We start from the raw sequence: 14,445 nt of genomic DNA, 5'->3' as shown, positions 1-14,445 counted from the left end.
AAAATATTTGTCTGTGTTTCATTCATGACCAACACAACAGATCTTGAAAGTTTTACATATACTAGTTTTGCCCGCTGGGGAAAAGTTAGCTAATCTACGTCAAACGCCGCCAAAAAATCGGTTGAATAAATAGAATTTTTTGTATTTGCCATATTTGCATTGCCTGGGCTCTTGGGCTGCCACTAATTGCCACCAGTTTCTTTTATATGCTCTGTAGGGACATGTTACACTTCCTTGAAGGCACACCAAGGTCCTGAGGAAGCAATTTTGCAAAACGTGTTGATCTTTTCAGCCTGTCATACTTATTTGTTAATACTCTCTGGATATATTTGTAATAAGGAAGTTGTAACCATTCAATGGGGAATGTATAGCCCTTACTTTTATTGTTATCCTTTTTTAACCACTTCCATACCTCAGGCCGTCAAAAAAAACGATATCTGGATGATCCAGCTGCAGGCATCATCCAGTCATCGTTTTTTTCAGCGGGCGATTCCCTTCACCATAAGAATGATCATAGCGGCAGTTTACACTGTTTCCCCGAAAATAAGACCTAGCGTGATTGTCGGTGATGGCTGCAATATAACCCCCTACCCCCCAAATAAGCCCTAGTTAAAGTCCTTGTAGGTCTTATTTTCAGGGTAGGGCTTATTTTTGGGGAAACAGGGTAGGGCTTATTTGGGGTGTAAGGCTTATATTGCAGCCATCACTGACAATCACGCCAGGTCTTATTTTCGGGGAAACAGGGTAGCCACTCGATCGTTCTTACCGGCGAAGGGAGGGGACCCCTCCTGCTGCCATCCGGTGCTTCTCCGGGCTCTCCTGTGCGATCGGGGACGCGGAGACAGAATCCACTGGTGCCGGAAGGAAGTCATAGAAAAACCGAGAGACAGATGGTCCCCGGCAATCTCTATGACTCTTGGAGGCCTGGACGGGACATTATGATGTCCCGTCCGGGCTGCCGGAAGTAAACAAAGCTGAGATCTCGGCTAGAAAGAATCGAATCGTTAATTTTTAATTTTTTTTTTTCATGCTTGGTTCTCACATTTATTTTTTTCAATTTAAAAAAAAAAAATGTATTAGTTATCAGAACATAACATAACAGATAAAGACATTTGGAAAAGTATAACGGGATTCACACAATTACATTACATAGTATAGCGAATGCATTTTTGATAAATACATGAAGTCAGTATAATAAACGTAAATAATCCTTCAAAATTCATATCTTTACATTCATTTTCTAGATCGTAAACAGCCAAGAATAAACCTATTCACCCCTTGGGGAGCAAGATGTGAACAGGTCTATTCTAACATGAATAAACAAAAGAGAGAACAGGATGTCGTCTAGTAAATCAATGTATTCTAGCGAGTCAAACCAATCAGAAATGAAATCAGCATAAGTCTCTTGCAAGGAATTAGCAATACCAACAGGCTACCTAGTGGTTTTTTTTTTGATCTGATGCTTTCCAGCATTGAGGAGAGATGTGGGGATATAGATGTTTACATCCCTTGTAATAGGAATAAACGTGAGCAAAAAACATTTTTTTTTAAAGGGAAGGTGTAAAAAAAACAAACAATTAAAATAAAATAAAGCGCCCCGTCCCAGCGAGTATATATAAAGAGATATAGACTGTAGACTTTTTGTACCTTGGTGAGGAATAGCTTGTTATTGAGAAGGTTGGAGAGCTGGTTCAGGCCTTGTTCCACAGTGGCCCTCCTGTTCTCTGGAACATCCAAATTCTTCCGTAATGGAGAGACAGTATCTCCAGGGAAAAAGATCTTTTCAATATAGGTGCTGTAGTCTCTGTAGGGAATGCCGGAGCCTTCAATATCACTAGTGAGGTCCATCATTTCCGTCATAAGATCTGAAAATGGGCAGGAGGCAAAAATGAAACGATCAGGTTAAGCACCTGAACTGAGGCCATTGGAAGACTCAAAGAACAGGAAAATACCGGTGAATTCTTTGCGGCACTGATCCCCCACGCTGGTCTCTAGGTTCTCCAGCTGGACAAGAACCTTCTTATAATCCCTCATTGCCATCTTACTCTGCCTCCTGGAAAATAGCAACATTAAAAATATGCCTCATGTAGGTCAAAAAGGGGCAGTCAGATGCCAATTACACATTATTTCACAATTATTAGTTCATTTTTCATGTGTCTATAGCAAAAGTCATCTTTACAGAATCTCCTATAGGCATGAATGAGCAGCCAATTAGAGCCTCTGCCTTATATAGGACCCGTCCCCAACCTGAAAACATGGGGCTGCTTGTACCCAGAGAAAGCCCAATCTAACTAACAGGCAAGCATTTAAGAGTACGAAGTTTTACTTTTAGGTGAGGAGTGAAGTTATCTCACTGGTTTGGATCACTTATCTACTGCAATCGTAAAGTGGAACTGAACTCGAAAAGTGAAGATGTGCTAAATTATAGGGAACATCTAGAAGTGCTGGCTGTGCCTAAGCAGTATTCTGAAAAATATAATTAGTGGCCATAATGTGTTTTTTTCCCCCCGATTGTGGTATTTATGGGATTAAAAACACATTATGGCCACTAGGTGGTGCTGCCAATATAGGAGCCACATATATTAGAGAAAATACGGTGATTTTTGTTCTAAATGTGTGGATGTTTTTTGTATCCACACAATGAATGTTTTATACAAAGACCCCTAAAATAAAAAAAATAAAAAAATAAAAAATCTGCCAATTTAACACATACCTGTACATGAAAATGATTATTAAGACAACAGGAACAAGCAAAGCTGCACTAACTCCCAGTCCAATCTTGGCCTCTCTTGGAAAACTCGAATGGCCCTCTACATCGTATTTCACTTGCCCAAGGTTGAAGCGAAGATTCCCCATGTGAATCTGTGGGAGGTCAATAACATGTCAAGATTTAACATAGAAGACCTGCATAGCTTCAGTCTATCACATGACTATACACTCTGTTAGAGTTGGATCATCTGCAAGGCAACCTAGGAAGGAGCCTAGGCACTAAATGATGTTCAACTACAAACTTTGTTCGTCTGCTGTAAACCATAGGCATAGTACAGTTGGTCAAAGCTGTGTAAATACAATACTTGTTTTTATCTAGAAAACCCGCAAGCAAAGGCCAGTGGGTGAGGGAGGAGGAGGTGGGACTTTATATGAAGCCAATGGTTTGCAAGCCGACACAAACGGTGGGTCAATAAAATTCTTTATTTGCATGTTCATACAAACAATGGTATCAGACAATATCAATGTAACACTTGGTAAAATGTTAGAAATGATAACCAGAGATCAACATAAGGACCATTAGTATAGTTATCAAGGATATAAAAGGTATACAGATAACATGGGTAATAACATGGGTATAAGCAATATTATTGAAGAAGACCAGGGATCACCAGGTGTCAGAATGCGTAAATAGTTAAAACAAGGTAATGCCTGCCTGATAGCTGGCCTCAAATTCCTGTTAGGGGGTAAAACTCTGTATAGCATGGGTTGGGACAGTAAGTGACAACCGGTAGCTCGACGCGTTTCGTGGTTCAAGACCACTCATCAGGAGCAGACATGTCATGTTTCTGGAAAAAAAATGATAATAATATCAAGGGCCAAGGTAACAATGGGTACAGAGGGCTAAAAAATCCCCCAAAAATTGAATAGTACTCACGGAAATTGTGGGTAAATGGTGAATGGCCAGGTACGGCAACCATCCGGGACTAGTGCCAGGTCGGGAGCTGAGGCGGGCCCCCCCGCCGCGGCGCCCAAAACAGGCAATCCCCCCCAGGGCGATGCAGAGCCACGAGGCACCCTAGAGTTGAGAGTGGAAGATGAGTGATAATGCAGGGAGTGTGTGTGCAGCGGGGGGGGGGGGGGAAGAGGAAGGTGGGAAGAGTGAAGGTAAGGGGGGGAGGGAAGAGAGGGGGGAGAAAGAAGGAAGGTGAGCGTGATGTAAGGGTGAGTGAATGAATGGGTAGAGTGAGGAATGGAGTGGGGGAAAGAGGAATGGGAAAGCTAGAGGGTGACATGTGCGCAAACAGGGTAAGGAGTGGCCTTACCTGTGTGACAGGGTGGTGTGGAGCGAACACCACTATGCTGAAGTGTAGCTGTAGTGTACCTCGAGCGCCGCACCGCCCCAGGTGAACAGGACGCCCATATATAGGCGCCGCCGCGAGGAGGCCCGCCAACGTCACGTCCGCACGGCCAAAAGTGGGAGGAGCCAGGGCTTGTGTGTGGGGGCGGGGCTTGCCGCCACTGCCCATCGACGTCACGTCACCAGCGGTGGACGTGCGCCGCGCCTTCTGGCGCCGCCGCGCCCTTCACGCTGTGGTTGCTATGCTCGCAGGCTCGGTGGGTGGGTCTCAGCGGCCGCCGACCATTGGTCGGCTTCTCGCCCTGGCTCCTCCCACTTTTGGCCGTGCGGACGTGACGTTGGCGGGCCTCCTCGCGGCGGCGCCTATATATGGGCGTCCTGTTCACCTGGGGCGGTGCGGCGCTCGAGGTACACTACAGCTACACTTCAGCATAGTGGTGTTCGCTCCACACCACCCTGTCACACAGGTAAGGCCACTCCTTACCCTGTTTGCGCACATGTCACCCTCTAGCTTTCCCATTCCTCTTTCCCCCACTCCATTCCTCACTCTACCCATTCATTCACTCACCCTTACATCACGCTCACCTTCCTTCTTTCTCCCCCCTCTCTTCCCTCCCCCCCTTACCTTCACTCTTCCCACCTTCCTCTTCCCCCCCCCCCCCCGCTGCACACACACTCCCTGCATTATCACTCATCTTCCACTCTCAACTCTAGGGTGCCTCGTGGCTCTGCATCGCCCTGGGGGGGATTGCCTGTTTTGGGCGCCGCGGCGGGGGGGCCCGCCTCAGCTCCCGACCTGGCACTAGTCCCGGATGGTTGCCGTACCTGGCCATTCACCATTTACCCACAATTTCCGTGAGTACTATTCAATTTTTGGGGGATTTTTTAGCCCTCTGTACCCATTGTTACCTTGGCCCTTGATATTATTATCATTTTTTTCCAGAAACATGACATGTCTGCTCCTGATGAGTGGTCTTGAACCACGAAACGCGTCGAGCTACCGGTTGTCACTTACTGTCCCAACCCATGCTATACAGAGTTTTACCCCCTAACAGGAATTTGAGGCCAGCTATCAGGCAGGCATTACCTTGTTTTAACTATTTACGCATTCTGACACCTGGTGATCCCTGGTCTTCTTCAATAATATTGCTTATACCCATGTTATTACCCATGTTATCTGTATACCTTTTATATCCTTGATAACTATACTAATGGTCCTTATGTTGATCTCTGGTTATCATTTCTAACATTTTACCAAGTGTTACATTGATATTGTCTGATACCATTGTTTGTATGAACATGCAAATAAAGAATTTTATTGACCCACCGTTTGTGTCGGCTTGCAAACCATTGGCTTCATATAAAGTCCCACCTCCTCCTCCCTCACCCACTGGCCTTTGCTTGCGGGTTTTCTAGATATTGTGTGATAGGGATGGAAACGTGCGACCTCTACCCGGCGCAGTTTCATACAAAGTCCCACTTCCCCTCCCCAATACTTGTTTTTACTTTTTCATTCTTTGTTACATCCCATTGCTTCTGCAGCCTCTTTGAAGCCATTTCATGTTTACCTGTACACAAGCAATGGTTGCATGGCATGCATCTCATGGCAAGTTTCCTGATGGTGACAACAGTGGATCAGGTCTGCATAAAGCCTCAGTGCATACAAGCACTTGGGGCCGTACAACATACAATACGGGCATATTTCCTCACCTGGAAGCCACAAGTGCTGCATACAATGACCAATATCAATGGCTGTACTGGGTATACCCACATGCAACTCTGGGCACAGGCTGTCTGCATCCAGGGGTATGCATCTATACGCAAGCATGTGTTTACACCAGTATCACTGTATACCAGTGTTCAGCCATTGATTTCTGTGGGCAGCTGTATTTCCGGGCAGGGAAATCTGCCCAAATTTTACATTGTACAACCCCAAGTGTCTGAGTGCATGAAGCCTTATGTGTGTTGAAACAGCCACTAGTAGTCTTCATCATAACCCTGTGTGACCAGGTGGTGACAACGCAGAAGCACAATTAGTGGAGAGCGTTGTCACCCCATAAGAGGAAGTATCTAAACAAGGAACTTCATGACAGGGTCAAGCAGATAATATTTTCATGAAAGCTGCAGATTTAAAAATATTTTAAAAAATCACTTTAAAAATTACATTTATGTGTTGAAGATTATATGAGATTTTGGTGATTGAGCAGACGTCCAGCTCTGTTATCTTTGGGTTGGACAAGAACCAAGATCCTATGACAATGACATCACAAATACCGGTGACACAGCTCTGTTATCTGTGGGTTGGACAAGAACCAAGATCCTATGACAATGACATCACAAATACCAGTGACCCATGATGGATTCCTAAAGTCTAACTCCAAGAATAATGTCCATGTAAACCCTAAAAATTAAATCTTATTTGCTCCCCTTTGTTTCTTTTATATACCTGTTTCCTTTGTTTCTTTTCTATACCAATAAGTGCAGAAAATACCTGTTAATCTTGCCAGACATTAGAGTTGTCCTGTGCCCTGTACACACTTCCTAGGTTATCTCAATGAGTTTATTTAGCCTTCCTGACCCTTGGGACTATAAAATAACTGGTGTCTATGTTGTGGAGAACTGGGTAGGGGTTGGGATTAGGTAGTTTTAGCAAAAGTCAACAGGGCAGGGCTGACACCACTACTTCTGTGCATTGTCAGGCAACAACAGGACTACCCGCTAGTTATGCCAGACACAGCTTCCCTGTACACACTTCCTGGGTTATTTTAAAGAGTTCAATTAGCCCTCCTAGTTCTTGTCTTGGGACTATAGAATGATTACTGTCTATGATGTGGAGTAGGGCGCAACAAACCCCAGGCGCCAGGTCACCATGGCAACAAGAAATTGCGTTCTGGCGTCTGGGCTACTATCCGAATGCCCCACACACCCCGTGCATGCCCCCGCCTTGCCATGTAACCCAGGCTCCGCTTGCCCATTTGCAGGCCCAGGTTAAGCATAGTGGTGCCACCGGGAAGAAAAGAGGGAGGAGAGTGGACACACGTCCACTCTCCTCCCTATCTTGTTGCTGACCCGAAGGGGACGTGTGACGTCACTGCCGTGTCCTTATTGACAGTTTCCCCGCCCTTCAATGTGAATACCGCAGTGACAATAATAATTTTAGGGCTGTTATTTACAACTAACTCTAGTCTAGACGATGACTTGCAGAGGCTTTTAAAGTGTCGCTTAGGAGCAATTTTGTTAACCAAATTTTGTCGCCATTTCACAGGCGCATGCAATTTTAAGGCTTGAGATGTTGGGTATCTATTTACTCGACACAACCTCATCTTTTAGATTTTATGAAATAATGGTGAACCAATTCCATTTGGGTGCCCTAAACCTAACTTTAATATATTAAAATGACATAACATGTATGGCAGGAACACGCGTTTTATTCTAAATACAGTGCATCTCCAAACCCCCAGTAGCTTTGAGTGTTTAGGGTAAAAACGCGTTACATTTTATGTTCCTGCCATACATGTGATGTCATTTTAATACTTCAGTAAAGATATCGAGCTGTGCAGCACCCTCGTTCCTCGCTCACAATACTAAAGAGTCGATTGCTCACCTGGAGCCGCATTATCTTGGTCTTAAAGTGGAAGTAAACCCTCCTATCGTTTTCAGCCAAGAAGGCTGCCATCTTGGCCTCTGTTTGATCTGTAGTTGCTATAGTGCTGCACATATGATCAGTTAAGACTCTGGCCATTGGATGGTTTGACAGCTTGGTTGAGAGCACAACCAATGTAACATTTACGATCAGGCACCTGCCGGGAATGTAACTGTTTTATGAAACTGTTAAATTGATGGGTGTAGTTCCACTTTAACTTTAGTACACTTTGTCCTGAAAATACGGGTTGTGCTAATTTTGTGTGATATAATAAACTACAAGTACCATCATTTTATTCTCCAGGTTCTCTGCTTTTGGAAAACTGGTCTTCAGACCTAAAACGCGCATTTTAAAGCGTGCATTAAAACAAATGCAGAAACTGCTCCGGCAGTGAAAGGGTTTAGTTTACTAACCACAAATTGAGGCAAAGGGGTGCTTCCATCCAGTGGCTGAGGCGCAGTAAGTGGAGGCTCGCAGTATAGGTGGTTGTGGGTGAGAGTTTTCACTGTGCAGACACCATTCCCAATCATTGCTCGAACCTCTTCCTTATAAATGCCAGAGTCCAAACCTTCTCCCTGAAGGAAATTAAATACACATCTGATGGAGAAATATTCTGGAGAAGGAAGACATTTGCTAGCAGCACATTAGTAGAGGAAATAATGATGTTCTACTTGGATTACCTCAATATCCAGTACGTTCCCGGGCTTCAGACTGTAGGGCTTACTGAGGCTGTCTCGATTGAGAGGTTTGAGAGTCGGGTTCTTCAGGTAGGTGAAGTTCTCCCCAAGACTGCTGAATGGAATACGAACATTGTCCAAGACAAATAGCACATCAAGGATGATGGCGTCTTCAGGAATAGCAGGGGAAAGACATTGCATGTCTGTGGAGGAGTTGTGATGGCACTGTTCACTAATCTGTAAGAAGATATAGAGTATGGGGTCAATGGAGACAGCTAGGGAGTTCTAGGAACTCAATTGCACCAATCCCACAGTCCAACAGCATAGGAGAAAACTGGTCTGAATTCTGGTTGCAATGGGTTATAGGAATTTGCTACTTGCATAGTTTACTGAAAAAGCTAGCCACAGACATAAGATTGCAGTCAGAAGATCCCAAATACCAATTGATCTCCACCTCGTCCATTATATTCACCATATGCATAAAAAACAGGGGCCTCACCTTCAGAAGTCTAAGACCCAGGGGACTTTACTCTGAAAGCTTTGATCCCTGCTGCATTCCCCACCATCCGGTTGCCAATGGCAGAAGTTAATTTAGGCTGCGGGTTCCACTGGAGGCAGCAGCCCCTGGGCCCTACTCTTGATTTCCCCACTACGGTAAGCTCTGCAAGTGCCCCTTAAGGTATTTAACAAACAGAAACCAACGGCAGACTTAGGGCAGCCACGCACAGTCAAGACCACTCAGAAAAAGGATGGGTATTGAGAGGCCAAGTTATCGCTGTACAGGTTCTTGCCCCACTAGGATCTACTCAATTTATTCTGGAAAAGATGAAACAAGTGTCAAGTGACCAAAGACCATGGTGATTTTCCAACGTGATCGTAAGAACTTCTGACACTGAAAGTACTCGTTGGCGCTTATGAGCTGCCCATATACTGACCAGCTGTTGTAAGATGATTTGCAAATATCCTGTGTGTCTCAAACCTAAGGCATTACAATTTGGATAAAAGTAAAGTGATAGTCCACAATATTTAATGGGCCTGGCAGTACCGAGACAGGTTTGTCCAGTGCCCAGGGCAAGGATGCGGAATTGCATCCCCTCACCCACTGCCAATGTAGGACATAGAATGGGTGTACCTGCGCCCATTGTCTCCCCACTTTGCTCCGGCTGCGCGTGGTTGGCTAAGAGTGTGCACTACTGCACATGCATGGTCAACCACTTGCTTTCTAGCAGTTAGAAGATAGTTGCACGTGTACATTATGTTTTTTTTGTCAGCTGTCACAGTGTTACAGCAGATCTGGAATGTGCAGTAAGGGGATACCCCCTCTCTATCGCTGCGCCCTGGACGACCTCCCCTCTTGCCCACCCCTTGTCCCAACCCTGGGGCACGGCTCAGGGGGAAATTTAAATGTCACAAGAGGAAGGTCAAAAGATCCGCCATACCCAGAAGCCCCGCTTGTTCAGAGTGGCAAGGGAAAGTGGGTAGCAAGGGAGCACTGATAAGTGAGTATACCTTGCTGGGAGGGTGGTTTATGGCCAAATACAAATTCTGAATAATACATGTACAACAAATAATTTTTTTGTAGCAATGGACCTTTTTGGGGGCATATAAGAGAATGACACGACAACATTACTCCATAAAATCATAAAGTTTATTATACATATTGTTAAAATATATATATAGCATCACATCCAATGTTTTCAGAGTAGGGTTCACAGATCTTATTTCATTTCAACATCCACATGACAGCTAAACGCATTTGGATTATTTACCATCTTCATCAGGAGCTCATAGAAATAGTATTCATATAAAAGAACATAAAATCACAGGGTTTTTAATGGTTTGCTGGAATAAAGATTCTCCATTCCAGAAAGAGGGAATTGGGGGGACAGCAAGATGAAGGTTGGGTATATCTAATCTCAAAAGGGAATATTCTCTGTGGTTTCAAGGTGGATCCAGTTACCCAAAACAAGGCTCATCAGCAATGTCAAATGTTTCAAAAAGACATATGGTAGGGTCCAAATAGTTGAAAATAATCCTACAAAATTTCTCACCACCAATTCGAGATACCATAGATAAAAAAAACAATCTATTTATATTCTCAGGATAAATCAAATCATCCAAGCAAAACTATATCAGCAAATTCAGATGTTTAACCAGATCTTTTTGTAATTCAAGTAATCAACAACCAAAAGTATACAACAAACTGGTCCCTCTGGTATCTCCAATCAAACTGTGATTTTATGATATTGGGTTCTGTTATTTGGATACTATTCACGTGTGCTCCTGATGAAGATGTTAAATATTCGAAACGTGTCGAGCTGTCATGTGGATGTTGAAATGAAAAAAGATCTGTGAACCCTACTCTGAAACATTGGATGTAATGCTATATATACATTTTATATGTAAAATAAACGTTATGATTTTATGGAGCAATGATGTTGTTCCATTCTCTATATGCACAAAAAAGTCCATTGCTACAAAAAAATCTTTTGTTGTACATAGTTTATGGGCAAAGTGACTGTCTCTTTAAACCTTTCCTTTTAGCTAGGATTTATAGTGCAGAAGATCTCACTCACCTCTTGCACGATACTGCGCCCCAGTTCCCTTCTTCTTCTCTTCTTCCTTCTGCGATTCCCATCTCCAATTTGAAGCTCTTCTAGAGGAGACTTGATCACAGCAGTCATATGGGGAGCCTGGACTACATCTAGGTTTGAACCAGTGACAGAAATACGCCGTCCACCACTGTATATAACAGAAATGGATTAAAAAGCACATTACAGACACATACCGATGGCCCAACAAGTTCCCTTTGGGTTTTTTCTTTTAGTACAATTGATATTGTTATTCAAAATTCTAAGAATGATACTAAGAAATGCTAATCTTACCAGGCCGCATACATTGATCATATGTACTGTATATTCTGGAACCACCTATGGTTGGTGGGACCATTCTACTCCACCCATGTGAAGATTCAAGCTTTCCTTATAAAGCTGCACAAAGGATCTCATAGTTTTGGTGGGGGTAGGGGTTAAGAAATATGCTCTGTGTATCCCTTGTCATTTAAAGAAAACCCATTGGGAATGGACATTTGCTAGTAGTAAATTCTCTATTTTTTTGGGGCAGGTTATAGTAATTTAACAGATATCTCAATCCAAGCAAATGGAGTATTCTCACTAGACTTTTGTATTCTGACAGAGAGCACCCATGATCGTCAGGATACCTGAACAGTACCTGCATCTGATTGGATGAAGGCATTACTCAGCCAACAATTTTCTGACAAGCTTCTTCAATAAAAGTTGATCGACTAAGGTAAGCCGTAGACTGAGTGAGTTTCTTTTCTGAAACCCGTGCAGAAATTTGCTTGATTCCCCCGTCAACACAGTCAGTGTGTTGCCAAGCCATTGTCTTCTCCCGGCGCCTGTAAAATCCAGCAGGCTGGTTGTATCAATCGATCAACTTGGGTACATTCAGCCTACCCATTCATGGTTAGAATCTTGGCCAGTTGAGATTCGAACTGTCTATAGCCAACTTTATCCACTTTTGTTGAACAGGGCAGTGCCAGTAGAGTCATACACTGCTCAAATTTCAACAAAGCTAGCATAAATTGATGGAAATTTGAGCAGTGTATGGCCAGCTTAAGCACTAGGTTGGGACTTGGCGCTAACACAGGTATTGTCTGTGAAGGTTCTCATTTATTCATGTCATGGTATAGCTAGTAGTAGTTGGTTACATTCCACTGGGCTTGTTCTATAAAGTTAAAGTTGTTTTGTAGCTTCTCCAAGCCACTTCTTCAGTTTTAATAAATAAAAAAAGATATCCCGGCTTTTATGTCCACATAGGTAGCACCAACACAAATCATTACGGAATCATCATGGTTATTGTCTAAGTCTAGGATGGGAGATGTGATTGGATCAATGTGTTGGTGCACTCATTAGAACTGAAGAAGTGGCTTGGACACTTTATGAAAGGCCTTCAACATTACAGAACAAGTCCAGTTGAATGTGCCCAACTACTACTGGAACCATCAGTATTCTTCCCTTGGTCCTGCAACTGAGTAGCAAAAAAGTAACATGCAGGTAAGTATAAGCAGCTGCAAGTGGCAGTATTGAGGAGAACCTTCTGCTTTATCCTGCTCAATAAAACAATCAGAAATGTATTTTCTTCTCCACTTATTTACCCATAGAAAGCTTTGGATGGAGAAGCAGAGGAGATGGTGGGATTCTCAGTGTAGTTGTACAATGTTCCCTCCAGAACTCTTTTTACCCCACCGTAGGACACAAGGACTGGCGCCTCTTCCTGGACAGAACTAGAGCTAGTAATGCAACATATCTGATCGTCTGTCACATTCCCAGATCTATAAAAAAGAGGACAGACCTTTATCAGTACAAAGGACTTTAGCTGTGTGACCACATTAACACACATACAAATGCTACTACTCACAGTTCACAAGGCAAGCCTCCCACAGTCACTGTGATCTGATCTCCAGTTGACAGCTTGGTTCCAAAGATGGTTATCTTGGTTCCTCCAGCCATTGGGCCTTTCACCGGAGTCAGAGAATAAAGCTGGGGGTCCTGTAAAGATCACACAATAAGATTTCACATATTGCACAGCTCCGAGATCAATCTCGTAGCTTGTAATCACATGTCCCTTGTCCCTCACCTTTTGATATCATATTGGTAAAGTAATGGTAGTCATTTTATAAGCTTAAAGCCCAATTTCCGCCTTGATAGTGACTTTACTATTGTAAGAGCAGTTGATTGACTCACCTGATAAAAGAAAAGCTGGGTGGATACTCCGGGTTCACGGCCGTTTACAGAAACTTTCACATGGCCATACTCCACACCTTCACTGGCTGATAGATTGCACACAATTCTAAAAAAGGGGAAAGGATATCAGCAAAAACAATATTAGCAAATTTAGGCATGAGCCATATTTTTATTATTGAACTTTTGTACCCCCATTGAGCCTGGCACCCCTGCATATAAACAAATTATTGAAGGCCTGATGAAGGGGGACCCTTTGAAGCCCTCGGTACCCATCGCCTTGTCCTCTTGGTTTATATGCAAAAAGATGGTCATTGGCCTCTATACAAAGTTAAGAAAGCACTGATGAAGGCTTGAAGCCTCTGCTACCCACTGGCTTGTCTTTATGGTTTATATGAAAGATACAAAACTTAAGCAGCCTCTATGCAAGTTATTAAAGCCCCGATGCAGGGAGAACCTTGAAGCCTGTTACTTGTTGGCTTGTCCTATTGGCTTATATGAAGAATACAAAGCTTATTGGCCTCTATACAAGTTATAAAAGTCCTGACGAATCGGTAAAAAGGTTGAAAATAGCTGCTCTAACCTCTTACTGTTTGTGTAATGCATAGAAAGGTGGGCTTCAACACCTGGCTGCTGCACATACAGTGCCTTGAAAAATTATTCACACCCTTTGAAAGTTTCCACATTTTGTCATGTTACAACCAAAAATGTAAATGTATTTTATTGGGATTTTATGTGATAGACCAACACAAAGTGGCACATAATTGTGAAGTGGAAGGGAATTCATAAATGGTTTTTAACACTTTCTATAAATAAATATCTGAAAAGTGTGGCATGCATTTGTATTCAGCCCCCTTTACTCTGATAACCCTAACTAAAAAATAGTGGAACCAATTGCCTTCAAAAGTCACCCAATTAGTATATAAATTCAACACCTGTGTGTAATTTAATCTCAGTAAAAATACAGCTGTTCTGTGAAGTCCTCAGAGGTTTGTTAGAGAACCTTAGGGAACAAACAGCATCATGAAGGCCAAGGAACACACCAGACAGGTCAGGAATAAAGTTGTGGAGAAGTTTAAAGCAAGTTTAGGTTATAAAAAAAAAAAAAAAAAAGATCCTAAGTTTTGAACATCTCACGGAGCTCTGTTCAATCCATCATCCGAAAAATGGAAAGAGTATGGCTCAACTGCAAACCTACCAAGACATGGCCGTCCACCTAAACTGACAGGCCGGGCAAGGAGAGCATTAATCAGAGAAGCAGCCAAGAGGCCCATGGTAACTCTGGAGGAGCTG

General features: G+C 43.2%; 1 protein-coding gene across 2 annotated transcripts in view; it reads right to left on the bottom strand.

The window, feature by feature from the left end:
- The window catches only part of PLXNB3 (plexin B3), a 150,976-nt gene that overhangs the window by 20,665 nt on the left and 115,866 nt on the right, over nucleotides 1-14,445 (bottom strand). For both annotated transcript variants that reach the window (XM_073600173.1, XM_073600172.1), the window contains exons 15-23: nucleotides 13,156-13,261; nucleotides 12,830-12,960; nucleotides 12,567-12,743; nucleotides 10,966-11,131; nucleotides 8,393-8,626; nucleotides 8,126-8,287; nucleotides 2,714-2,862; nucleotides 1,953-2,053; nucleotides 1,648-1,865 (exon numbers count right to left, since the gene is read on the bottom strand). In XM_073600173.1, coding sequence (XP_073456274.1) covers nucleotides 1,648-1,865; nucleotides 1,953-2,053; nucleotides 2,714-2,862; nucleotides 8,126-8,287; nucleotides 8,393-8,626; nucleotides 10,966-11,131; nucleotides 12,567-12,743; nucleotides 12,830-12,960; nucleotides 13,156-13,261 — 1,444 coding nt within the window. The remainder of the gene's footprint in view (nucleotides 1-1,647; nucleotides 1,866-1,952; nucleotides 2,054-2,713; nucleotides 2,863-8,125; nucleotides 8,288-8,392; nucleotides 8,627-10,965; nucleotides 11,132-12,566; nucleotides 12,744-12,829; nucleotides 12,961-13,155; nucleotides 13,262-14,445) is intronic.

This window comes from Aquarana catesbeiana, linkage group LG09 (genome assembly GCF_042186555.1).
Source record: "Aquarana catesbeiana isolate 2022-GZ linkage group LG09, ASM4218655v1, whole genome shotgun sequence".
Taxonomy (NCBI): domain Eukaryota; kingdom Metazoa; phylum Chordata; class Amphibia; order Anura; family Ranidae; genus Aquarana; species Aquarana catesbeiana.
This window is presented reverse-complemented; position numbering and strand designations above follow the sequence as displayed.